We start from the raw sequence: 27,732 nt of genomic DNA on the forward strand, positions 1-27,732 counted from the left end.
GCGTGTGCGGCGGGGGGAGGGGGGGGCGGCAATGTTGTCGGGAGTCACCTGACCGCGGTCGCCGCAGTCGGGCCGCAGCCGCTGGGACGGGAGCAGCCGAGCGGGAGAAAAAAGGAGCGGGGGAAGGAAACGGAGAGAGGCGGCGGCGGTGCTGCCCACCGGCCGCCCGCCCGGCCTGCGGCTGAGGGGCGGCGGCGGCAGCAGAAGCGCTGAGGTGAGCTGATGGGCGGCGCCCCTGTGCCCCCCCCCCCCCCCCCCGCGTCTCCCTCCCCCAGCGGGGCGCTGCGTCCCGCGAGGGCGGCGGGTGCCGCGTTGCCTCTGCTGGGCTCGGCGGCACTGTGACCCAGCGCCGCACTGGGGAAGGCTGCGATCTCTTGGAGCTGGGAGGGCTCCGCTCGGACCGTCGGCGAGGAGGCGGCGATCCTCCCGTCAGGCTCGTTCCGCGCTGTGAAACGCTTGGCGCGCTTCGGGAGGGTAGCAATTAGAAAAGAATCACCGTGGTCTGTTTTTCTGTCGAGTTGTGGTTGCCTTTTCCTTTTCCAGTCTGTGTAAGTACCTGGGGCCCCGCAACGCTGTGTGCCCTTTAAGCTGTAAGAGTACCTGCACGGAGGGCTTCCTTGGTGACCCTTCTATTGAAACAGCGTTTGAATTTCTTCAGGTGTTCTTCTGGGGCGCATTTTCCAGTTCATTTCAATGCAGAAGGAGCTGACTTCTGTAGGCTGTCTCCATCTGGTGAAGCGAATGGAAGTGGGATGCTGGGGAAGTCTGCGTTCTTGCACGCTAAACTAAATGCCGAAGCAGACACTGAGGTTACATCTGCTTTATTCTTGAGTGTTTTGTACTGGAAAGCACACTTTGTCTGAAGCAAAGGTTTTAGTGTGGTCAGGGTCTTTATGTTGATGTAAGAATTGCCTGGTGTGCCGTGCTCTTTACCTGATCGCTTTGATCAAGTGGCACTATTGCTGGGCATAGACCGCACGTATCTTCAGAAATAAAACAGAGACGTCTTTGTATTGAGTTGTAATATGAGTCCCAAACCAAATATCTCTCCCCAGTGCTTTGGACTCGGCAGTCTTCGTTCTGACGCTCTCGCATTTGATCAAGTAAGAAGAGGTGCTAAGGCAACTTCCTCATTGGTTTCCTTTTAATTGTAAACCTGGCTTTCTCCCAGTGCTGAGCAAACTGGGGCGAGGTGTTGGCGCAGGAGGGACACTGGAAGGATTCACCTCTCTCTGAGTGCTGGTGTTGTTGTTGTTGTCCCCTTAGGTTTCTGCTGCTGGAAGTTTCATGGGGGAGGCTTTAAGGGCTGAAAAGACCTTTGTGGCATTTATAGCGCAAGTCTTGTTTATGTGCAGTCCTTAGCTAAACAGTAGTGATGTGTTGGTTGATACAAACGTGGGTAGGAACAAAACCTTAATGGTTGTTTCAGCAGCTATTTTTTGCTTGCTTCAGTTGCATGAATTCAGCCTGGTATGACCAAATCGGGGATAATTCATGAGGACCCCTGCAGCTTTCCCTGCCTCTCGTTCAGAAGTTAACCATATAGGGGTGGAGGAAGGCTTATTTTGCTGAAACAGATCATAGCCCATACCATAGAAGAAACTTCATCTGCAGCAGCAAGCTGTATTTTTCAGTTAAGGCAGTTCTTGTGGTGGAGAGGTTTGGTTCTTCAGTAATACAAGGGAGATCTTTATGTTTTGTATAAGTGCTCCTTAGCAGGTCAGAGTAATGCTCAACTGACTTGTCAGCTACTGAAGCTTTAAAAAGAAGGGGAGGAGCATGTTATGGAGGGCAAACTGGCTTTAGAAGCATTAGTGAAATGCAAATAAATAGAGTTCAATCATTAAGTGCGTGTTGAAGAATAATAGTAGCTTAGAGCCAGCCTAAAAATGCCTTTAAACTGCTTGCATGTTAACAAATATTCAGGTAGACTGTGGAATCATGTTGGACTTCTGTTTGCAAATGACTTTAGTTGTCAAGATAGTGTCTGCAGGTGTTTGGATTCCGGTCTTGGTCTGCTATCTAATATGTTCATAGGAATGGAGATAGCACTTGCTATTGCTGCTGCTGTTGGAAGTCTGACATTCTGCATCTTTTCTCCTTGTGTAAATTTGACTGGAATTAGCAATATTTGTCTATGCTTTCTTCATAGACATTCATATGCTGTTTTCATAGAAGTGTGTCATAGAACTTTTGCTTCGGTTTCATATGCTGTAAAGAAAAGCTGTGGAGGCAAATGAGTTAAAAAGTGAGTGCCTCAAATAACATTATGAAGATCATTTTCCAAAAGAATTTTCCTTGTCTTGCCACTGTTTGCTCCTCAGTTCTTCATCCTTCAAGTTTTTGAACTACAAATGGTTGACTTGCTATTTGTTACAAGTATTTTTAATGTGCATACTTGTGAATGGATTCTGATGGTCATTGACACAACAAATGTAGTTTGTTTAACTGAGTAGATAGAGATGTGAAGGTGTTTGCTCTTCAAGCTGAGGCAAAGTTTACAGTAGGTGCCAGCTATGCATGCTTTGTTAGTCAGTTTTATCCTGATTAAATATTTTGCTCTGACTTGGGGGAAAAAAAAAAAAAACATGCCGTTACTAAGTCTGTGCATAGCTGCCTTCCCAGAGTAATTGTTGAAGAGTGGAACTGAAGGATTGTAAAGGTTGGATTTTGCTGCAGAGCAGTCTCTGAAGTCCCTTCAATCCTTTTCATTTTAGCACTGAAATCACATCCCCACAAAGTGATTATTTTCATGCTGTATAGAAAAATTTAGCTGAGTGTAATATAATCCAAAACAGCAAATAGAGGTGTCTTTTTTTTTTTTTTTCTGGCTGGAATGTGGTTATTGCATTATGTTATTGTAGGGAAACTATCCCAAAATTGGTGGGGAGAAATTGATATTTGTACAGTATCAGTCTTCCATGTATTTCTTCAAAATCCCAGCTGCTGGAGTCTTGTGTCTTCTAGGAATCCTAATTATTTGTTCTTCTCTCCCTGCTCCAAGTACCAGGTGTTTAAAAACAACTGAATCTTTAGGCTTAAAAGCTTGAGAATAAGTCATGACTCTGAGACGTGACACTGGCCTGACTTCCCGTGATTCCTTTCAGTTTTCACTTGTGACTTGTCAAGAGTCCAAAAGCTTTGGTAAGAGTGATGTTGCAGAAATACAGTCTAATCATTTTTTTAAGAGCTCACTTATGTAATGAAGTGGTATCATCCCGCTGTGTAGTTTGAATGGCCTAGCCATTTAATCATGAATTTGCTAATCATCTAAAGATGAGATGTGCTTTCTTTACAGGAGAAAGCATTGTTGTAATGAACCGAAGCTTAGCTGTCATAATCAATAGGTTTCTTAATCACTGTGTTCAAGTATTTTTGAGCTGACGCTGGAGAGGCAGTAAACATGAGGCTAAAATGCTTGTTCATCCCTTGTCAGCATAATGTGAATCCGCAGCTATTAGCTGCTCCAGGCATTCATCTGTAACGTAACTTCACTTCCTTAAAAGGCGAGGTAGCTGGGGGCAGGCACACGGCTAGAAAGCTTTGGAAAACAGCTTTTGCACTGTATTTTGAATAAGCTGTCTCTTATCCAAACAGTCTCCCTTTAGTAGTAGGGAATGATAGTTGTCTCTTTGTGTACCACATCTGTGGATGGCAGGATTTTTTTTAATGGAGTAAAATAAATGTAAATGTCTGCTGTAAGGGAACTGAGGGAAGTAAATGAGCTGCTTAAAGTTACTCAGTACATCAGCATAGGAGCCAGGAGTAGCACTCAGACTTTGCTTTTCAAGATTTGTTTTTCTTTTTCTGGTAGACAGTGCCTTTTCTTTTTTTTTTTTTTTTTTCCCCCAGCTATTCAGGAATTTAAGGTATTCTAAGAATACAGGTAAGTTAGAAGCATGGTGGTTGCTCAACAGGTGTTTATTGTCTACTGTGTGATGAGTTAGCCTGTTAGTGTAATGGGGGTAATGATCACAGCAGGAATTGTATCTGGGTGCCCAAGTTCAGCCAGCTGTGATAATGCTAACAGTAAGGGCACCCTCCCTGAGCTCTGCTGCAGAGGAGGTGTACTCACTGCTTTCTTGTATCCTCAGGAGCTTTACTTGTGTGCTACTGAAAGTTCATGTTGTTATTGCAGAGGATTGAGATCCAGCATGCTGTTGGTGAACAGCTACTGTCTAAGTAAAGAGTAAGGAACAGGCTTTTGTTTACTGGTTAGTAAATTGAGTAACACTTGGTTGGACAATTGACAGGAAATGTAGCTCAAGGTCTTGAGATGGAAAAAGAAAACTCAAACCCTTACCTGTACACACATCAGTGGTAGAACAGTGTAACTGATATTTGAGTCTAGAAATGAAAGGTTAGCTTTTTTTTTTTTTCTTTTTAGGAAACTCTGAAATGTAGTTACTGACTGACAGGAAAAAATAAGAGACTGTTGCTCTTTAAAAGAAAGCAGTGACTTGCTAGGATGTAACTTCTGTAACTAGTTTATTTATGCTAGTGCTACTTCTATCTTTGTAGACAGTGTAGACAGTGCTACTTCTGTCTTTGTAAGACAGAAGAACCACATGTCAGTTTGAGCTGGTTTATTATCCACTCGCTATTAAGTGTATTACAGTTGATGGTTGCAAAGTACAGTTTTGTGTTTTGTTTGGCAGAGAGTCTTTCACAGATGATCACCAGGCTTGGATGCTTTCTAGACTTCCTCAAATCCAGATTCCTCTGGATTCCCATTCTTGTTGGTGAGAATTAAACATGGGATTTTCTGTGTCTTTAGATTTCTCAGCGCAGACCATCTGAATAGGAAAAGGCACGACCACTGTTTCTTTACATGAGTTTGCACTCTTGAGCCTCTGTCTCTCCGTTCTAAGTGCCATTTTAGTATTTTTTTTGGGCCTCTTCCCTTAAAGAGCCTGAGAGCCTATGGAGCTCACTTGTATGACTCATTCATTTTTTCTAGTTGTGAATTTTCTTCTGATGCTGCCAACTTCAGCTGGTCTGACATTCAAAACATTTGCTTTAGCTGTGAAGCATAGATAGCCCTTTGTATGTTGAAATGTCTCACCTTTCTCTTTCTGGAGTTTGTGGTGTTTGAATACAGACTGAAAAATGCTGAATTTATTTACCAGGGTGATAGCTGTGATGTTGTTGTTGCAAGTTACTTTGTAGTGAAGTTCCTGGCATCTGTTGCAGACAGGCGGAGACTTCCAGCTGTTATTTTTGTCTTCTCTGTCCAGAAAGAATGATGCAAGTATATAGTAGAACAGAAAAACAATGAGATAACATCTGTTCTCTACATTTATAGCTAAGTCAACAAAAAGCTTAGTTTTAAACTATACAACATCTGGGGGGTTTCCTATGTGTGTAACATGCAAGATACTCTGCTGAAATCTTCATTTAAAGGTTAAAGAAATTATTATTAAAAGCAGTGAATTAATATTATGTTTATTATTTTAGTCAATTTAGTTGGTCTTTAACAAAGAATCATCAAGATTGGGAAAAGACCTCTCAGATCCCCCAGTCCAACCACCAGCCCACCCCCCCCACGCCCACTGCCCACGTCCCTCAGTGCCACATCCACACGGCTCCTGAACACCTCAGGGACGGCGACTGCACCACCTCCTTGGGCAGCCTGTGCCTGCCTTTCAGTGAAGTGCTTCCTAATATCCAACCTAAATCACCCTTGGCGCAACTTGAGGCTGTCACCTCTTGTTCTGTCACTGTTATCTGGGAGAAGAGGCTGATTCCCACCTCACCACAGCCTCCATTTAGGTAATTATAGAGAATGATGAGGTCTCCTCTTCTCTGGATTAAGTTCCTTTAGCTGTTTCTCATAAGACCTGGAGTCTAGACTCTCTACCAGCTTTGTTGCCCTTCTTTGAACTCAAGGTCAGCACTTCTATGCTTTTGTTTTTTTTGTTTTTTTTTTTTTTTTTTGGTAATAAGGGGGCCCAAAACTGCACACAGTATTTGAGGTACAGCCCCATTGGTGCCCAGCACAGGGGGATGGTCTTCTCCCTGCTCCTGCTGGCTGCGCTGTTTCTGTTTCAGGCCAGGGTACTGCTGTCTTTCTCAGTCACCAGGGCTTGCTGCTGGCTTGTGTTCAGCTGGCTGTTGACCAATAAACCCACATTCTTCGTGTAGCTTGCCAGCCACTCTACCCCAGGCCTGTGATGTTGCATGGGATCATGACCAAAGTTCAGGACCTGTCATTTGGTCTTGTTGAACCTTGCACGGTTGGCCTCAGCCTATTCAAATCCCTCTGTAGAACCTTCCTACCTTAAAGCAGGTGATTCTCTATATTTGGCACTTGTTATAAATAGAATACTTTGGATAGAGTGTGGATGTTTGAGAAATTCTCTGCAGGAAAGCTGCAGGGAGGAATTTTGGTCATTGTTCAGTGGGTGTTTGGATGAGTGTTGGAGGTGAGGATTGCTGCTGATCACTGCTGTTAAGATCTGCAGTGAGCTAACAGGTGGTATTTTATTATTTTAAGGCTTTGGATGGTGTCTTGAGATCCACATCTTATTCCTATTACTTTTGATTAGTAATGGAGCTTTCCTGTTAGAATGGGATTTCTGTTTATCTTCTTTCTTTGCAACTACAACCGACTTGGTCATTATGGCATGCTTAATCTTGAAGCAGTTGTTTTGCTCTGCTGTGAGCGTGTAGAGTTAAGATGGTTTCTGCTCATGTTTTTGTCAGCTTCAGCAACAACTTGATGCTTCAGAGCTTCCTTCACCTCAGGTACAACACTTCCCTTGTTGACCACAAGATGTTAATTTGAAGGCAAGCTCTGCATGTTGTACAGCTGAGCATGAAAGTTAATCTACTTTGTGCCAGGTCTTTGTGTGTGGATGAGAAAATTTCTTCTGGTATAATGTTTCCACTCTGAGCCTATCTATTCCAAGATAGTATTATCTATTATGTTCCTTCTGTAACTTAGCAACGGTAGTTCCTTATATTTTGACGTGGGACTCAGCCATAGCGATTATCATCTTTGGAATATATGTACACTAGTGTCAAATGGAGGACATCTCTTGGTTTTCCTGAAGATCTGCCCTTAAGTGACTCCTGACTTCCTTCCCTAGCAGGGTCTCCTTCAGAGGATTATCTGACTGGCCTGCCTCATTCTGCCATCAGCTAGGAGTTCAGAATCACAAGGTTGGAAAGGACCTACAAGATCATCCAGTCCAAAGGAGGAGTAACTTCTAGTTGTAAGCGATCAGATGAGCACGCTTGAAGTCTGAGATTATTTGAAGTACCTTACTTTGCATTTACCTCCATATTAGCAATATAAATTAACTAATAACTTGAAATGCACGATGATATGAGATCAGTTATTTCTACTGATGGAAATCTTGCTCTGATTTCTATATTACGTATTCAAACGAATTTATATTCCTCTTCTTCGTATTGTTGACAGTGCTAATTAAGAGACCAAGTATTTTGTATGTCCTTTGAAAATAAAGGTGTATGCTTAATTGATTAAAAGTAGGGATGTCTAAACCTGCTGAAGATACGTTGATTTTACAGGTACCCATTCTTCATAGTTTTCCTCTTGAGCCCTATGCTAATAGGGGTGAGATAAATCAGCTCATCTTCACTTGGAAGCAGAATAAAGTATTGTAACCTGTACTTAGGAGACAATATTTTTGCCCTTAAGCAAAGCGTTTTTCTCTCACTGACAAAGAATAGAAGCTTGATAATAATGTGCTTGGTTGTATCCTCAAAGTAGAACTTGATTCATTCAGCTCTAGTTTTCTGTCAGGTAGTTCTTATACTAGCACGTGTCATGGGCCCTTTTTCTTTCCTTCAAGTCTGAGCTTCTTAGGTGTTCAGAGTTTGACGTGAGAGGGATTTGAGGAATGTCTTTGTACTCACAGTTCTAGTTTTCCTCCACTAAATTAAGATTTGTATTGAACTTCTGCATTGTTTCATCTTTAATCTTCTCAGCCTGCACTGTAAGGGCTACTTCAAGTTTTGGAAGGTCTGTTGGGATTCTTATCTCCCAATGGTATTTAAGATGTTCCATACAGCAATACTTACGGTTCTTGGCATCTTTTGCACTGTGCAAAAGCAGTTGTTAGTTGATGCTCACTTAATGAACAGTGATTTGAATATATGGTCATCTGCAGACTTGATGTAATTTTATGATTTATCTTTGCCTGCCTCTAATTTTCCTTCCTTAAGTGTTCATTTTGAAATAAAGATAGTGTGATTACTGCCACTGGGCACCTGTATCGAGATGAAAAAAGCCTGTGAGGGTCTTTCCTAGGGGAAGAGTGGTGGAACAAGATTGCAAGTCACAAAGCTTCTAAATTACAACTGAATTACTGTCTCCAAACCTTTCACCTTGTCAGTCTATCCATAAATGGGATTAATTTTAAGTAATTTCTAAAGTCTCCAGGAGAATAGATGAACACAAGACAGTTCATAGAAGTACAGAGTTTTTTGCTGTTGTTTCTGTGGGTGTTTGTAGAACGTATTTATAGACATGGATACAGTGGAAAATCAAGTTGCCTGTCATGACAAGCTGTGATGAATGTGAGATCATGCCTTTATTGCACAACTAGAAAACAGAATTAGGACACTTGTAAATCTGGCCTTTGTCAGCACCTCCCTGAGGTGTGACAGCTCTAGTGGTTACATCTTTCCCTTTCATATTTGATACTTCTTGTTTTCATTCAGACTTTTGGTTCTTTTCCTCTTTATTTCAACCTTTACTGTGTACAACCGTTACTAGGTTTCACAAAGAAGCCAAAATTAGTGTTTTGGTCATTTGAAGACTCTTTAAAATTTTGAAATGCTTAATGAAATGCTGCATGTTATACTTTGGACGTCTCAAACTTTTATATCCTGTTTCAAGGGACCACGCTTCAAGTGCTGTGCTCATTTTCGATCCCGTCATTACAAGAAAGACGTGGAAGCCCTGGAGCGTGTCCAGAGAAGGGCAGTGAAGCTGTGAGGGGTCTGTAGCACAAGTCTGATGGGGAGTGGCTGAGGGAGCTGGGGTCATTCAGTCTGGAAAATAAGAGGCTCAGGCAAGGGCCTCATGGCTCTCTACAGCCACCTGAAAGGATATTGTGGCGAGGTGGGGGTCAGCCTCTTCTTCCAGGTGACAGCGACAGGATGAGAAAGAATGGCCTCAGTTTCATCAGGCAAGGTTCGGGTTGGAAATCAGGCAATACTACTTCTCCAAGAGAGAGGTGAGGAAGTGGCACAGGCTGCCCAGGGAGGTGGTGAAGTCACCAGCCTTGGAGGTGTTTAAGAAACATTTAGGTGCTGTATTGAGGGACATGTTTAGTGGCAAACATTGGTGGACGGTCAGACTGGAAGATCTTAGACGTCTTTTTCAACCTTGGTGATTCCATTGTCAAATATTCTTTCACTATAGAAGAAACTGAAGGAAGTTTTGGGCTTTTTTTTTTCCCCCTTTGGCAGTAAACAACTTTAGAAGTTTATTATCAGTGCTTTCAGTAGGCTGCTCAGGGTTTGGAAAATGTGTTGCATGCCTTATAGGGATGAAGTGAGGTAGGTTCAGCTGTCTACAGCACACGTATAAGCTGCTGTTCCTTTTAGCCTTCCAAGCTATGGAGGTGTGGTGAGCCGAATGGGATTTTGGAATGCATTACCTTATGAAGGAGAACCTGGGAACAGTGTATTTGATGTGTGGACTATCTGTCTGAGGGTTGGGAGAGCTTGAAGAAAAAAAAGAGTGTCTATAGGACTGCTGGAACTGCAGTTGAACTCATTAGGAGTTTTGCCTAAATATTCATCCTAAAATAGGTCCTTAACTTTTAACATTTCTGTGTCCCCCACCACACTGGATTTAATATTCCATCTTGTAGTAGTTCTTCTTTTCAGTATTTATTTCTGGTACGAATACAGTTAAGTTTTTTTTGTTTTTTTTTTTTTTTTAAACTATATGTGCTGTAATATTTGAAGATAAGAATATCATTAACTTTTACAGTTCAGCTGTGATGTTTACTTAAACCAAAGCCTGTAGTCATTCATTAGGTGTATATATAGAGAGAGATGTAAAGCTTAATGAGTGTGGGTTTTTTTGTTGGGTGTTTTTTTTTTTATTTGTTTGTTTTACTTTTAGAAGTAATTTCCTCAGGATTAACTACTCATGGTATAGCTGTTGCTGAGTGGGAAAACATGAGGTGTGTGTGACTTTTCTTGGGACTTATATTTTCACATAATAAAATCCTGTATCTTTGGGAAGATACCCACAGATTGACTTCCTTTCTTAGTCGAGTCACATACTGTAGGGTTTTGGTGTTTTTTTTTTTTGTGAAGTTGAGTGTGCAGTATTCCATTGCAGAGGGTGAAGTACAAATAATGCTGATAGTCTGTATCTGGAGTGGTGCTGTCCTGCTGTTGCAACCTGGAGAATGTTGAGTGGGGGATCTCTTCTTTCTGTTCAAAAGATAACAAAAACAGTTTGCCTTCTATGAAAGTAACAAGCAGTAAATAACCACAAGTATAGCTGGCAGGGTGCTCTTTTTTTTGTTTGTTTGTTTGTTTTCCCCATTGTGTTTAAAAATACTCATGTCCTTTTTCTCCCTTTTGGAGTTGTGAAAGTTTCCCATATCTAAAAACTGTAGATTTGCATTTGCTACAGTTTTGTTGTTGCTGACAGCTGGCATATCATAACTGTTGAGCAATGCAATGGTTGGGTAGTCCTGTGTCCAGCAACTGTGTTCAGTTACAGTTACTACAGTATTCTAGTGGGTAGAATAGTCCAGTGGAATGGAAGTGCTTGGTTGTTAATGTGTGTTACTGGGAGCTGAGGTACATTTTCCTTGTACATAACCAGTTCCAAATCCAACTATGGTGCTTCTTGACCAAGCTTTGGATTCGAAATGCTTTGTATTGGTTTGCTTGTTGTTGTTCTGTTGTGTTTTTGTGTTTTTTTTTCTTTTTAACTTGAAGGCTCATTCCAGAGAAAGTAGGAATTGGGAAATAAGATGTGAGGATTAGTCTTGATAATGCTATTGAACTTAGCATGCTCTAGTAGGGCTGGCTTCTCCCAGCTCTACATCTCTCAAACACTAGGAGTTCAAGAATGGCTTTGGGACAGTTATGAGTTCATTTCCAAGTTTTAAATATTTTAGCACTTTCACTGTTATTTATTGTCCAATAAATACTATTCTTTCAGAACTTCGCTTTATCATAAGAGCAGTCTGTGGCTGGGTGACCAGAATCATCTTCACTGCTTCAATATGAAAGCAAACTTTTGAGGAACATGATTAAAACAGTGATGAGCAGAAAGAAGGTTATGGAAGTAGAGGGGAGTAGTCTGCGGTCTGCATTAGAGAATTAAGACAGGTGAAAAATAAGAGGACTAATGTGCTTAAAAAAATGAAGTACCTGCTAGAGACAAAGTAACTTCTAGCAATGATTAACTGTTTTAGCAGGCCAGCTACTTTTGAAGTAAGGTGAAACAAATATTTTTGCTTGTACTGTAATCAGTAAACAGAAGTAGCTTACGTAATATCTTGCTGAATGGATCTGGGTTTTATTTCTCTTTACATTTTCATAGTGTTGGAGTCAGAATATAATGATAATTATTTGAGCATTAATTTGTAGGTCTTAAGTGTTATGGTCAAGTTGTTACGCTTAAGCATTTGCTGTGGGGAAAATGGTTCTCTGTCCTTGAGGTCACATGAAAAATTGTATTTTTCTGTGCATCTACTAAACCAGTATTTAAGATATATACATTAGGGTTTGGATGCTTGAAATGTTCATACAAATGCGTTGTCTTGTGAAATACTAAATATTAAGCTCATTCTTGCAGTGAATTAGTACAGGAAACATATGTTCAACAGTTTTCCTTGAGTTCTTGTATTGTCAGTAGGTTCCTGCTTGAAGTGATTTTCATGTGTACAATTTGTTTTTCTTTCTCCAGATTGGAAGAATAGAAGCATGCTTTCCACTGAGACTTGCACTAACATTTGTGATACAGAATGTCTCTAAGTGAGAAGAACAGCGTGGTTTTTGCATACGAGTCTTCAGTACATAGTACCAATGTACTTCTCAGTCTCGATGATCAGAGAAAGCAAGATATTCTTTGTGATGTCACTATTTTAGTGGAAGACCAGCGATTTCGGGCTCACAAAGCTGTGCTTGCAGCTTGCAGTAGTTACTTCCTTTCAAGAATTGTGGGCCAATTGGATGCTGATCTTATCATCACTTTACCAGAAGAGGTGAGTGTTGCTTGCATCTGTATTGTACCTACCCGTGCTACTGGTCCGTTTTGTTCAACTCTGTTTTACAATAAACTGGCGCTTAATAGAGATTATCAGTAAAGAGAAGAGAGTTAAGAACCGAGGGGAAGAAATTTCTGAGCTGTAAAGCTGTTGCTGATTGAGGTAAAGACTGGGCACAGCAGAGTGAATATCACAGACTGAAGACAAATAAATGATCTCCTGGGAATGTGTAGGATAGATGTGTTCAATAAGGTGTTTCTTACTCTCAAAATAGTGCACTATGTTCTAAGCATGTAAGTTTGTCCAAAAAAAAAAAAAAAAGCTGTATGACATGGGCTTGAAACAGTAAAGAGATACTAGTCATCCCATGCAAGAAAGGAATATTTTAGGAATAATAAGCAAATTAATGGTACTGCCATTTTAATTTTGCAATTAGTGTCATCAAGGCTTATTTTAAAAATGTTTGAGGAATACAGCTGTGCTTGTATTCCTTTCTTGCAGCTTATTGTTGACTTTCTTCAGTTCTTATCCTTTTTGTACACTCATTGTTAGAAGCTTGATCTCTTTTTCTTCTGTATTTATACTTTAAAGCCAGGGACAATTGCTTGCTTTTTCACCTTAAATAAATCCTTTTAAAATCAGATTGAATTTAAGGCATTTAGGGAGAATGAGCCAGAACCCGTCATGCATAGAAAAGCAATTTGGTTATCAGTTATCTGAAGCATCCAAGACATTTAAAGATTCCAGTTGGTATTTAGTTGAAAGCATTTTAAATACTTAAATGCCATCTGAAATCTTTAAGTGTTGTGAGGCAAACAAATGTTTATATGAAACAGTGTGCTTGTAAATGACAAGTCAAGAGCCTCCAAGTACTCTATGCCCAGAAGCAGCAGGAAGCTGAAGAACTGGTACATGATCAGCAACTTTCTGGGAGGCTGTTTCTGGTAAACAGCTTGAGAAGGGAGTTAAAAATAACACAAAAATTATTGGCAAGTCATCTAGAATCATTAAAGCCAGGAGGAAGGGTACGTGACAATGAATACCTGCAGGGATGTCACTTCAGCGATTTGTTTGTGTACAAGCCTAAGTTGAATGCTATCTTAACATAATGATGTATTCAGAAAGCCTGTATCTTCTTAAAATAGCTCCTTCACTGCTTTGTAGTAGATAAACACAAGGATTCTCTGCAACTATAATATCTGATTTTATAAAAAACTGAAAATTGAAAGATCAGCTCTGCTAAAGAGCTTCCCTGGTCTTTGCTGTTCTGTGATGAATATGCTACAAACTGGTGTTATGCCATGATAACGTTATGTCAGCTTTATTCATTCTCCTCCTTTCTCTGTATGTTCATTTCTTCTTCCTTCTCTTCTTTATAGTGGCTTAGTATGTTGTTAGCCTGAGTGTCTGCCAGACTGAAAGAAGTGAGATGGTAAGAGCTGTTGTGGAAGGGAAATAGGGTGATAAGAGACACAAAGCTGTCATTTGGAGTAAAAGAGATCAGTGACATGTAAAAAAATAAAACTTTTGAAACAATACAAAAGTAGGATTTTGGAAGAATAAGAGATTTGGCAGGGAAAAATCTTGTGAAAAGCACTGGTGTTCCACTAAACCTGAGCTAGGAGGGGACCAGAATTGTAAACAAAATGGGGGAACATAATAACACTGATAGTCTGAGTGAGACAAGTCCTCTTAAGTCTACAACTTAATGACATTGTCTAGTGTTACTGATGTGAAAGCTGAATATGCTGTAAGAACAAGCAAAAATACCATCAGGGTATCTTATTTTCTAATAATTTGATCTCATCGTTTGGTAAAAACACTTTGAGAAATTGGAGCTTGTCTTCTGGAAACTGCTAAATGTTTTGAAATGAGTCAGTTTATGAAGCTGCATGCTTGAGAGGGACAAATAAATACTAATTGGCTTGGCAATTTCTTAAGCCTTTTGATCATCCAAAGTTTTTGAAGTTTAAAATAAAAGATTCCAGTCCAAAACGTGAAATGCCCAAATATTTAGATATTAATTTGTCTCATATACATCAAAGCTAACTGGTGACACCTTGCTGTCAGTTATTTCTATTGTTTTCCTACTGAAGTTTTTACACTGGGAAATTAGACTGTCATCAGCAATACAGATGAAATAAATGGCTCCTGCCAGACTTCTCTTTAGTCAGACCAGGAATCTTTCCAGTGGTTCATCATGTTTGAGGACAGATAGCTAGAAATACATAGGAGAAAATATGAGGAGCAGAGTGTTTTTTTTTTTGTTTTTTTTTTGTTTTTTTTTCCTCTTAATCTTTCCATTTTTTAGCAAGGAGTATTCTCTGGTAAATGAAAAATGTACAATTTTGAAACGTGTTTGTTTTGTTTAATTTTATGTATGAATGTCATCTATTTATAAATAAATCAGATTTATTGGTTGTATTAGGTTTGAAGATGTGCTTGCAAGCACATAGATAAACTGATTTCCTATTCACTTTTTTTATTAAGGATGAATTAAGAATACTGATCAGATCACTGCATTGTCTCTAGGGTATATTTGAAACATTACTTTAAGAATTCTTTAGGTTTAAGAGTTTTTGCTAAGCTGTCTCTGTAGATCACTTCAACTGCCTTTTAATTGTTTTTTCCATGTTTTTCTTTAAAGACAAAAAGCCCAGCATGTGTGCTTGAGCTTCAGTAGTAGTAATAATGGATATACTCCTTCATTTTTTCACTTGCAAAAGCACACAACTTCTAGTACAATAGACTGTTTATGCTTTCCTACCTGCTTTCTTAGTAATTTTTCCAAAGAAAAGCAGTGTTGTTTATCTTTGAATTCCCTTTTAGGGAGCTGCTCTGCAGTAGAAGCTAAGATGATAATGATGGAACTGTTCCAAAAAGCCTACCTACTCCAAAGAAACTGTAGCTGCTGTTGGCATGGGGTTTTGAGTATACTTTTCTTTTTGTCCATGAGTGGAAGAAAGGAGTAGATGGCTACAGTACTGAATAGTCATGAGCGGTCAAATTCAATTACTTTAGAGTTCTTTGTATCAGTGATGCATGAAACTGAGCAAATAGCAGTAATTGCTCTTTAAGGGAATGATTCATGCCAGCAGCGCTTTGATCTTGCTCAGGAGTCATTCACATGTAATTTCACTATGGAAGTTATCTTTATAAAATTTGAGTCCCGTTCCTGGTTTTCAGAGGACAGTAATATTTTTCACATTTTAGTACTGTATTATGAAAGTTGTTTAGGAGATTCTTCACACTGAAGAAGATAATTGCCATAAAACATAGAGGGTAGAATTATTTCTTATTTGCGTCACAATGAGTGTGGCCAGATTTCCTTTCTGGATCAAATCTGCACCTTGTCTCTTGTTCTCTGTCCTGACTGAGCGACTTTCTGACTGCAGGAAGTGAGTTCTGGCTGTTTAAATCCACGTATGTGTAGGGGTTTAACTAGAAACTTGGCAACCTAACTACTACCCAGTGAAACAGAAGTGGCTGGTTGGGGCCCTGTTCTTTTTGATGTGGTATGCTCTGGTAAATGGGAAGCAAGAGGGTTTCACCAAGCAGGAAGTTGGCCATGCTGATTTTCTTTCTTTCTTTTTTTTTTTTTTGTAGGTAACACTTAAAGGATTTAGTCCTTTGCTTCAGTTTGCATACACAGCTAAGCTTATTTTAAATAAAGATAACGTATCTGAAGTCTGCAAGTGTGCTGAATTCTTGGGCGTACGGAACATTGAGGAGTCTTGCTTTCAGTTTCTCAAATTCAAATTTTTGGACTGTAAATCAGAACAGGAATGTCCCAGGAAGAAATGCTGCACACAGCATTGTAGGGAAGTAAACCCTATAATTAGCAACGCAGATGATGGAGACTTAGAAATAGATGATGAAGCAGAAGAACTTCTAGAAAAAGAATATATTCAAACCTCACATACAAAGCTCTGTAAAGATGATGAAAATGCAAAAGCATCACCTGCCCTTCAAGATAACACCAACCCAACCTCAGATCTCATGCATTTAGAAAAAGGTAATGTTTCCAGCTCATCTTCCCAGTGCCCCAAGTATAGGAAATTCCAGAAAGCTTTTGGAAATGACAAAGTTCATACTTCAGATTCCAGTTCCAGTACTAAAGACGTCCAGGTGCCACCAATTGTAACTTTTATCGAGAAAGAAATACCTGATAATGACAGCACACCAAAAGCTCAGGAGTGTGTACCTCTGCAGCTGGCCTCAAAGTGTGAAGAGACTCAGGTGAAAATGGAAGAAGGGGAGGAGGAAGACATTGAGAAAAAAGAATCGAAGAGAGATTCTGTGACTCAAAGCGTCTCGTGTCCTGTGGAGAAAACGGATGTTGCTGCTTTCCCCCAAAACACTGCTACGCCTCATGGACTTAATTCTGTGTCTTTTTTACGTACTTGTGAGCAATATGGTAACTTAAACTTCAGTAGTATGCAAAGCACCACAATCTTATCTGAAAAAACTGCAGCAGGTACCGGAGCTGAGAGTGAGAAAATGGAAAGTCACGACAATGCAACTTTAAAGGTTGATTTGTGTGCTAGGGAAGCCATTAACATTACATCAACTGGTGATCGGAGCAGTGTAGAGAGAGAGGTAGCAGAACATCTAGCAAAAGGGTTCTGGAGTGATATTTACAGTACAGAAGCCTGTCAAATCCATTTACCATCTGCAGTGCCAAAAGAACGCTTGGAGCCTGTGTATTCAGGGAAGAAATCAGAGTGTCCGTGGCTGGGAATCAGGATCAGTGAAAGTCCTGAACCTTGCTCTCAACGAACTTTTACGACGTTGAATTCTGTCAACTGCCCCTTCATAAGCAATCTTAGTACTGAAGGATGCTCCAACAGCTCCGAAATAAGCAGTGGAGATTATGTTCAAGGGCAACAGCAAGAACAATGTCCCTATAATTATGTGATAAGTTTGGGGGAGGATTCAGAAACTGATACTGAGGGAGACAGTGAATCCTGTTCAGCTAGAGAACAGGAATGTGAGGTAAGAACATTCTTGTTATCCTTTACTTCCCTGTCTCTTAAGGCCCTTCTCAGAAATCTGGTTCTGCAGTCTTGTTTCATTACTTGTTTTAAAACCTTGGGAAATGGAAATTCAAATAAACATTTGAAGGCTTACGTGGAAGAAAACTGTTAATTCAAGGAGACTTAAAATATTTTGCAGGACATTGAAGTGATAGATGGTTAGGTGTTAGATCTCTTCAGATATTTCTGGAATAACCTTATGATAAAGTTTTGTCTTTTAAATCAAGTACTGTGAACTTTTTTTTTTTTTTTTTTTAGGCTTTTTCATTTTTTTGTCTACTTGGGTTAAAGTTCTGATTTTCATAGTGTGTTTTATAGAAACTTAAACATGTTCTTGATTTTCTTCAGACTTGAGAAGGTGGGAGGGAAATAACACTTCACGTTACCTGCAAAATGAAAAGCAAGTTTTCAAGCTGGCAACAGTAGCTGTGCATTTAAGGGCATTTTAACAGCGTCACTTTCACTGGAACTTAGGTTGTATTTGTTCTCTCCAAACGCAGAAAATGTTTGGCACTTCTTTCCTACATATCATTGCTTTTAGTAGGATTTTAGACAGCTGTCCTAAGTAGTCAAACATAGAGTGGTTCTATTGTGTATATAAAATGACTTCAGTAGTGGTTCCTAGAATGGCAGAATTGCAGTGTGACTCTTTTTACTGTGGGACATTGAAGGGGCTTTTATTGTAAATGGAAGCAACAATTCCTGTAGGAGGTTGGCAGGTTAAATAATGGGCCAGGATAGGCTTAAAAGCACTTCTCTTTACATTATGAAGTAAATAGCAGTGAAGGCAGTACTGTTCCCTGTGGATTACCAGGGATAGGCAAACACAAAAAGGAAATCTTTTGTTTACTTTCCAAACTAATTTCAGATCTTTGACCACAGTAAGAGAATAAATTTTGCTCCTTAATTTAGTCCAGTTTAGAGGTTATAATAGTGTCTTTAACTGTATACTTAAAAATAATAATTATTATTTGTAGAGTTAAAGATGGTTTTCAGTATTTATCAGAGCTGTATGATCTCTGTGTGTTTCTGAAGCTCTTGCTTCTGTAGCTCAGGTGTGCGTTCAGTAGCAGCAGCATTAAAGAATATAAAACAAGTGCCAGCTGCCAGTAACTTCTGTGTTAAGTACATACCTATTTCATGTGAGCTTTTCCTGCAGAAAACCTAAGGTATAAAAGTGTATACAGAATGCAGGCTTAGCAAGTTAGAGAGAACTTCAGGGTGCATTAGTGATTCTTGACCCCTATTTGATTTGCCTGCTAACCGTAACTGACTTGCCTAGAACATATCACTGAAATGATTCCCTGTACACAGGGATAGATTTCACCCTACTTGAATAAGCTTTTGATGATACAGTGTAAATGTGCAGAGTACTCCATTATTTTGTCCATGCTTGAGTTCATCTGCTTGAAGCTCCCACATCTTATCTAATTCCCCGATGGCTCTTGTAGTTTGCTTTTGTTTCTGAGACGTGGGGGTAAGGTGTTTTGCTAAAGTGCGCTTAAATCATCTCAAGTCTAACTTTTGTTGGAGTATGTGGTTATCAGTTTCACCTTTGGCTTATATTTGTATCTTACATTCTAGGTAAAACTGCCATTTAATGCACAAAGGATTATCTCCCTTTCCAGAAATGACTTTCAGTCATTTCTGAAAATGCATAAATTAACCCCTGAGCAATTGGACTGTATCCACGATATTCGAAGACGAAGTAAAAATAGAATTGCGGCGCAGCGATGTCGTAAGAGAAAACTTGACTGCATACAAAATCTCGAATCTGAAATTGAGAAACTGGTATGTATGAATATCATGATTCATATGACTTCTGTCTTTCTTTAAATGTGTTTGCTGGATATCTGCCAGGGGCTTGGTAGTGAGGCAGCTTGTTACTGTATCCACTGAAGCTCAGAGAACAGTCTTAAACAGATGACTTGTTGATAGAAGTTCTGGATTTACTGCACATTCAGTGCACATTTTTTCTTCTGTGGTTTTCATTCAAGTAGAAGTGCATTGCAGCATGAATCTTAGTGAATGCTGTTTTAGAAACACATCAGCACTGAGTTTTATTACATAGAATATTTCCCAGACTGTTATCCCATCCTGCTCAGTTTTCTACCTCTTTGCTTTCTTGCTTTGTAATTTTGTTCTTCAGCTCATGCTATTGAACAGGTTGCCCAAGGAGGCTGTGGATGCCCCATCCCAGGAGACATTGAAGGCCAGGCTGGATGTGGCTCTGGGCAGCCTGGTCTGCTGGTTGGTGACCCTGCACACAGCAGGGGGGTTGAAACTGAATGATCATTGTGGTCCTTTTCAACCCAGGCCATTCTATGATTCTGTTACTCTTAAAGTTGACTGTTGTATTGTTATACTGTTATTAGTTGTGTAAGTACTCTTGTAACGTTTCAACATGGACTGGTAAATTGTTTGCTGAGTCTTAAATCTCAAAATTGGAGTGCAGAAGGTAGAGTTCAAGAACCCGCTTACAGTTCTAGAGTTTATCATGATAGAAACTGAGGAATCAATGCATAATTTCAAATGTGCGGAGTCTCAAGTACTTATAGCGGGGAAAATCATTGAGTGACTTTTTTTAAATGCTTCTGATTCTGTCATTTGAGTTTCGTTGTTGTTTACACCATCTGGGCTACGTACTTCAGTGGATTAAGGTTACTGTACACTTAGTTCACATCGGTGGTCATTTAGACTTTGTGCTTTATGTATATGAATGTGGTATCTGCGTCAGATAGGAGGATTTGCAGTCATCTAAATGCCTTCTGACCTTAGAAGGAAAAGGAAAGTGAAGTTAGAGCAAAACAGCATGAGCTTGAAACTTCTTTTTGAGAAGTGATTAATCTTTCATTAAATGTGCTTCTGCAGTAAATTAGACTTTGAAGGAAGGCTGAGAGTTGAAATGGCAAGTCCATTCATTCAGTGTGCTGAATGAAGATGATATTCCTGCGGGAGGAGGGAAATCAAGTGATTATGTTGACAGAAGTTAAATTATGCAGGCTAAAATGAGAGGCTGCAGTTCTGACAGTTCAGAACTTTGTCTTAGTGTCATTCTGTTTGTTTTGTAACTTTGTCCGTATTGTGCAACAACTTTATCCCCAAAATTAGACATGATTCATCTGCAAGATTAAACTTGTAGTTGACTAAATGGCTGATAATCATCGTGTGACATCCTTTTTTTCCCTGTGGACCTACCCTAAGACTGTGTGAATGTCTGCTGTTTTACAGATACCATTATGCAAGTGCTAGACAGTGTTTAGAGTTGTGATGTGAAGTCTGAGTTCTGAGTTGTGCTCTGAGCACAAGAACTTCCAGTTGTTTGTTTATTGCAGCTGTGCAGGTTGGTTTCTCGTTTGGAACTGTTGATCTTGTCTGGCATCAGCTGGTGATAACGCACATTCAGACTTGTGGAAGTAGTGCACAAATACAGAATCTTTGAGATCTGTCTAAAGCACAGCTTCTGGGTGACTGGAAAAAACAAAAAGGCATCTGTGAAAGATGCTGTGTGGTACACCCACGTTTCTTTGGGCATGGCAACTTCTTCCTGCTTCTCTGGGTTAGTCACGGGTCTCAGAAGTTACTTGTTGATCTTCCCATGGTATTCTTTGTAACGTGGCTTTGTGAGGGGATAATGTGGCATGGATGCAGTTTGAAAATTTTTGACAAGTAGATAACAAGCTGCAATTCATGAAGTATTAGGAAACATTATTCAGCTAAATTCCTTGTTCTGTTTTTAAGGATGTGTAGCGCACTTTCTTCTATTTAAGTTTGAACTCGTTGCTTCTTATGTTTTTGTTTACTTGGGTTAAAACACAGTACTTGTGGTGTGCTGTGGGGAAAGTCACATATCAATTTCATTAGCAGAGTCTAGAAGCTGGCTGGGAAGTGGCTTTGCTGAAAAGGCCCTGGTTGGGGAGGGGTTATCTGGGCATTGAGTATGAGCATCAACAGCTGAGCATGAGTCAACAGCTTGTCGGAACTGAAAAAAGGCTGTCAGCATCCTGGGTTGTATAAACAGCAGCATAGCCAGTGGTTTGAAGGCAGTGATTGCACTCCTATACTTAGTAATCATAAGGTTGAATCTAGAGTACTGTGCCTGATTTTGCCTTTGCCCTCCCTGTGTCAGATGGTCCTCCGCTCCTAACCTTGGAGTGGGGTTAGGAGAAGATCCCCAGAGCAGTCAGGGCTGAAGTACTGTGTGAAAAGACAGACAAGATAGGGCTGCTTCTGCCTGGACAACAGATGACTGTGGGGAAACTTAGTTGCCACCTGCCTGTTTCTGTGGGAAGACATCAGGATTATATATACTATTTTCCTGGAGGCACTCAAGACCAGGTTGGATGGGGCCATGGGCAGCCTGAGTGGGTGGGTGGCAGCCCTGAGAACAGCAGGGGATTGGAGCTTAATAATCTTTAAAGTCCCTTCCAGTTGAAATCATTCAATGATGTAGACATTAGAAGTACTCCAGCTTCCCAGTCAAGAAAAGAAAAAGACACTGTCATAAATAAAAATTGGAGGCTTCAACTGGACATACGGAAAGCCTTTTTCTAATGGGAGTAGGGAGATGGTATTGAGGCAACATATATAAAGCAACATATATAAATTATGAAGGCTCTGTCCTAGGAGCTTTTTGTCGTGCCACAGGACAAAGCCGTGAGCAGCCTGATCTTGCCCAGAGCTGATGTGTAGAGCAGGAGACTGGACTACAGACCTGCTGCAGAGGTACCTTACCACCCAGGTGATTCTGTGCATTTGAAACTTATGTCAATCTCCTTGTGCTCCTGGCTACCCCTTGTTAAACCCAACTAGGGGAATTAAGTTTTGTCAGTTCCCTTGGTCATCTGTACAGGTTCTATCATCTTGAACCTTGTACTGTGTGGGATGAAGTTAATTCTTCCTGCTGCAGCCCATATAATGGTGTGCTCTGCACTAGTATCCAGAACAGCATTATCGCAACTCCTTTCCCCCCCACCCCAAGTCTTATTGTCCCTCACTCTTCTTTGAAGAGAAGTGAGAGAGCAGTTTGTTAGAGTTTTAACTGGTCATCATATGAAACCACCACAGACTTTACATGGTCTTTACTCATTGACCTTTCAAGCGAGCCTACATATTCTTATTGCTCACTGAATTTGGGAATACGTGTGAACCACTCAGAGAGAGGTTAATTGCTTTCAAACAGCTCTTCCAGAACAGCTGTGTGTATTGACCTGCCATATACCCTCTTCCATCAAATTTGCATCAAAGTTTTAGGCTGAAGATCCTTGTGAGAGGGAGAAGACTAAGACAGCTGGCCTTAAGGAATGCTACCTTCTTGAGGGTTCCATAGCTCAGGAGAAGGATGAGGCAGTGATTGACCTAAGAAATGTGATTGTGCTCTTGTTATATATGCTATAGCAAAGAGAAGAGATGTGTGAACTAAGTAGATTCTTCACCAGAAGTAGTAGGTGTTTCCAATGTTATGATTGCTATGACTTTGTAACTAGTTATCAGTACTTCGCAGCATTAATAAAATGCTGCTAAAATAAAATACTATTGAAGTGTATTAACTTACTAACAACTTGTTAATTGGGATAAGGAACTTACACTGGAAAAAATATGAGTGTTGAAGTTTGTGTTGAGTAATATGGACTGATGAAATAAGCTGGACTATTACACAGCTGAGTGCCTCTGCATATCCCAAATTTGCATAAAGTCATTTCAGATTAGGATGTGTGGCAACAGCTGCTCTTTTCTAATCATTTTAGGCAAAAGGGGACTGGCAGCCACTGCATTCCTTGCAAAGTCCCACTTTATGCTGGTGAATTCTTTCTGAAAACTGTAGAAGCTGCAGTGTGAGTTTCTTCTGTAAGTGAGAATGTGAGAAGAACTAAAAATAATTGGGCTTTCTAAGAATGAATTGATCTAGCAATAAAGTAACCCCGGATAAATATATATTTCTCACAAGCTATTTAAAGCTTTGTGTAGAAACTGAAATTTGTCTTCAGAACTCTGCCTTTTGTAGTTATCTGTCAAACTTGGTGTGTATTTCTTTCTTGTTTCAACTGTGGTTTTTTTTTTTTTCTATGATCTTGTTTGTTTCTCATCATTTTTCTTTTCTCCAGATACCGCTTATTTCTGTTGTTAGACAACCCCTGATTTATTTATTTATTTGGTTATTTTGGTCCTTGCATCTTCATCTTGTGCTCCTGGTACTTTCTGATCTCAGAAATTTGACTTTCCAGTAAAATACAGGAATACAGGTTAAGTTTTTAACAAATTATGATTTTTACCATTTGATGTTCACGAATTGCTTTTGTTGCCCTGTGCTTGAAGTGTAGCTGTTCATAGTAGTTTTGTATCTGTGAAGTATCCACTGTTCTTAGGCATGTTTGTCTAAACAGAACTTAAACATTTCAGCCTGCGTTCCCTTACTCTAACAGAGGTTATCTACCTGTTGGCACTGCACTTCTCATCTCCTGAATTCAGCAGTCATTGATTGCTATAAATTCTTTAGGTGTCAGTGTTTTAATCAGCTTCTTGAAGTAAACTAAATTGCTGCATTCCCAGAAAAAATACTTTGTCCACGGTTTTAGCTATTTTTGTTTCTTTAGCTTCTCTGTTTGCTTTAGAAACACATCTGATCTCCATTGTTTGTTCTACAGCACTTCTTGGGAATTAAATTTCATCTAGCAGTAGTATCGATACTGAAAAAGTGATGCCTGTTTTCCAGTATTTTCATTTAAATCTCCATGGGAACTGGGCTGTTTAATGTTTAGTTGACCTAGTGATAGCAGTTCAGATGTGTTATCCTATGGAGTTAGTGTTTTGGGAATACTAACAGTATGTGGAGCTAGATTTTATTTAATAACTAAGTTTCATTATTTTGGCTGTCAGTATTAGTTTTAAAAAAGTTTTATGCCTGGAAAAATACCTTCAGATAGCTGAGCTGGCACTTCAAGATAGAGTTTTTCTTCTAGTTGTTATTTGCTTCTCTTGTTGATGATCTTCACAGCGCTGAATTCCTTCTGTTTCAGCAGACTATATCATTTACAGCCTTGTTAAAAAGTAACTAAAGCTTTTTTTTTTATTATTATTTTTGCAGCAAAATGAGAAGGAAAACTTGCTGAAAGAGAGAAACCTCATTTTGTCAACTCTGGGTGAGACAAAGCAGAATCTGACCGGTCTTTGCCAGCAGGTGTGTAAGGAAGCAGCCTTGAGTAACGAGCAAATACAAATACTTGCAAAATATTCTTCCTCGGATTGTCCACTTTACTTTGCATTCCCAGAGAGAGAACGAACAGCTCCATCTGAGAGCGAGCTCACAGCACCAACAACTGCAGAGTTAGTAGATGCTCTTTCGAGTGCTACACCTACAAATGAGCAGAGTTCTTGTTTTCAGCGTGTGAAAAGTGTGTGTGATGCAACATTTGATCAAGTACAAGAACTACACCCAGTTCCTGTAAGAACATTGGAAAAAACTTCACTTGTGGAACAATGTGGACAGAGTGGTGCTATCACAGACTTCTGTCAGCAAATGACTGATAAATGCACTACAGATGAGTAAATCTATTCTCTTCCTGTTGCCAGCTTCTCAGCATTGCAATTTAAAATGAAATTGAGCATTGTTGTGCAGTAATTTACTAAGTGAAAGGAAAGATTAATATTTCTTTTAAAGCTGTATGGAGAATTACGCAGCCATTATTGGCAAGCTTCGGTTTGCTCTGTGTAGCTCTAAAGTGTAATTTGTATGTGTCAGCCTTGGAGCTTTTTTCTGCGTGGTGATGGCAAGGGAATGTTCAAGTGAGTTGTTTGAAAGTATAAACGTTGTGCACAGATGTTGATTTGTGAGGAAGTTTTCATTCAGCTATAAGTAGCCTTCACTCTGCTTTATGCCACAGTACCTAATGCCGCCCTACATCTCAAGTAAATGTTCCTGACAGATGTTAATCATAATGACTTCTGTACATGGAGTGCTTTTTTTCTTTAAGATGGTTTTTGATCTCTCTCTGTCAGACAAGCCTTAGGAAGCATATGAAGCCTGGTGAATGTTTATTTTATACATGAGTTAAGATGACATGGCAGTTTGAGGAGATTCTGGCAGATGTGCTCTAGAACAACTCGTTGCTTCCTGCTGTTCCCATCCCTGTAACAAGAGCCAGCTTTTATTGAATATTTGTCTTAGCTCTCCCATGTATAATTAAGATGACTGGAAAAGCAAAGGTGCTGCAGCATACTGCTCTCTTCTTTGGTTTTTGTGTGAGAAATAACAACATAGTACAAAAGGCAGAAATGTGATTAAAAATTTGTTGTTTTTACAGCATGCATTGAATCCTCTGGCATCTGAATCGCAGATGCTTGCTAAAATTTCTTGATGTACAATGATGTTCTATCCTAGCATCTATTGACCTTATTGCTATTTATGATAAATTGGAATCAAACTGTTGTGAAAGATTAAGGACAGTGATTGTTGTTATTCAGGTAGTCAGGCACAAATTCTTCATAACTTGAGCGTCTAATTGCATTTTAAGCAATCTATGTTTTTGTTCTGTGATCACTGGGACCAGTAAAGATCTATTTCAGAATTTCAGTTTTCAGAATTTCTGGCTAAACCTGTAACTAGCATTTTCAATGGCTTATGTTATAAGTATAAATGTGTAAGAAGTATAACAGGTAAAAGAGCTGTAAAGATGACTTTCACTTCATTTGTGGAGGAGAAATTCAGCCACTAAGATAAAAGAAACTTTAAGTAATCCCTATTTTATTTAAGATTTTTATGTGGAAGTAGATGCATATTGGATGCTGATGACTCTTTGTTACTTAAACGTTATTCTCACACCAGAACTAAGTATTGAACCTCACCACAGAAAACTTTGGTTTTGCTGGTTTACAAAACATGAAGAATCTTTTACAAGCCAGTGGAATTCTTCATTTCCTACCTCAGAATGTGTATTAGCTGTTTGTGTCTTTGTGTGCATGTATAGTAGGCAGCAGCTAGAGCAAAGGACTGTTGTAAATACTGCTTTGCAGTTTTGTCTTGCAGTGAGACAGAACTTGCTAAAGAAACTTCTTGGCAAAGTTTTGTTTTTTTTTTTTTCCTTCCTCTTACTAGGTAACATAGCATTAATAAATATATTAAGACTATCAGGCCATTTATTTAAAACAAAAAATAAAATTGAGTTTCAGCAGAACTTCTCTTAACCAGCACCTAATACAAGTGACTACACTACCTCATCTGTGGGATTGAAGGTTAATTCAAATCTCTAGTAATAGTGATATCTTCGGATTTCCATTATACATCATTACTTTAAGGAGAAAATTTATGTTAATGGAGCATAGCTTGTATAAATCACAGTGCTTGCGGTGATTGAAATTCAGAAATAAATACTTTATTGTGGACATCATGAAACTTACTAGTTTGAAAATACTCAGATTATTGAATTGAAATTCTTTTCAATGAGCAGCATTTACATATGTTGATCCTGTATGTGCATTACTCATGAAGCTCTGTGTCTGTTCTCCAGCATCTGTTTATCTCTGATTAATTTAATACTGCCTCCCTCATGTGCTGCCTTCGTGGGCGGTATATTAAGTGTCTGTTTTTCTTGTTGGTTTGCTTTATAAGTAATATTAAAAACAGAGTCCCAAACCTTCTGCTGTCTATATGTAACATCACTTTTCAAAGTCGGTGATATTCTGAAATGACACGGATAATGACATAAAGCATTATCCTATAATACGTGTACTTTAAAATGGGATTTCTTGGGTTAGATACACTTGTTATGAATTGATTGAGCGTATATGTAGACAATGACTGGCAGGGAATATCAATGAGTCCAGTGGCCCTAACCCCTGATTCACCTGCCTGTGGATGACCAAGTCCCAGAAGGTAGAGTATCCACCAAAAAGAATTGTTGCCACGGTCTGATCAGCCCTCGCTGAATTCCATCTAGCGAATATTGTGGGGCTTCCAGTGTGGAAGCAATGGCTGTTATTTCATGTCTGGTTATGATAAAATTAATGTATTTAATCCTATGATGAAAATGATGAAGTTTGAGGGTAGGCTTTTGCCTAACCAGCTGTATCTAAATTTGTAAAATATTTATTTAATACACTAGACACACAAGTTGCATGTTGACTTCTGTAGACTATACCATCAACTTGCAAAAGTTAAAAATGAATGACAGTTTTCTGATACTGATTCTCAGGTAAATGTTTTGGAGTTTTGTTTTTTTTTTTTCCAGTAAAGAAATGCTCAATTTTGAAATTGTAAAATACTTTGTTAAAGCATGTTTTAAAGTACTTTGGACAGAATATCTTAAAGCCATAAGAGTATGATGGCATACAGATTGTAAAATAAACAGATAATTACAACAGTTGATTTTGTATCTTTCATAATTCAGTATTTTCTAAGACTACAATAAAAACCACTATCCTTTCTACAAAGGCTTTTCTTTTTTTGTATAATTCTTATTCAGTGGGAATGTTTACTGGTGGAG

The 27,732-nt window shown here is 39.4% G+C and overlaps 1 protein-coding gene across 3 annotated transcripts; it reads left to right on the forward strand.

Annotated features, from left to right (window-relative positions):
* Nucleotides 1–130: 130 nt before the first annotated feature.
* Nucleotides 131–27,679, forward strand: BACH1 (BTB domain and CNC homolog 1). 3 transcript variants are annotated; one of them, XM_042810117.1, is made up of 5 exons: nucleotides 131–214; nucleotides 11,918–12,215; nucleotides 15,825–17,213; nucleotides 18,839–19,045; nucleotides 24,339–27,679. In XM_042810117.1, exons 2-5 carry the CDS (start codon nucleotides 11,976–11,978, stop codon nucleotides 24,798–24,800), a joined length of 2,298 nt encoding a protein of 765 aa, XP_042666051.1. In that variant the 5' UTR covers nucleotides 131–214; nucleotides 11,918–11,975; the 3' UTR covers nucleotides 24,801–27,679. The 3 variants fall into 3 exon arrangements, with proteins under 3 accessions (XP_042666051.1, XP_042666052.1, XP_042666050.1); XM_042810118.1 differs by lacking the exon at nucleotides 131–214 and adding an exon at nucleotides 465–548; XM_042810116.1 differs by lacking the exon at nucleotides 131–214 and adding an exon at nucleotides 7,099–7,217.
* Nucleotides 27,680–27,732: the final 53 nt, after the last annotated feature.

The sequence above is a fragment of the Centrocercus urophasianus genome, unplaced genomic scaffold (assembly GCF_019232065.1).
Source record: "Centrocercus urophasianus isolate 14NV4802_14NV808 unplaced genomic scaffold, USGS_Curo_1.0 seq_12, whole genome shotgun sequence".
In the NCBI taxonomy this organism is placed as follows: Eukaryota; Metazoa; Chordata; class Aves; order Galliformes; family Phasianidae; genus Centrocercus; species Centrocercus urophasianus.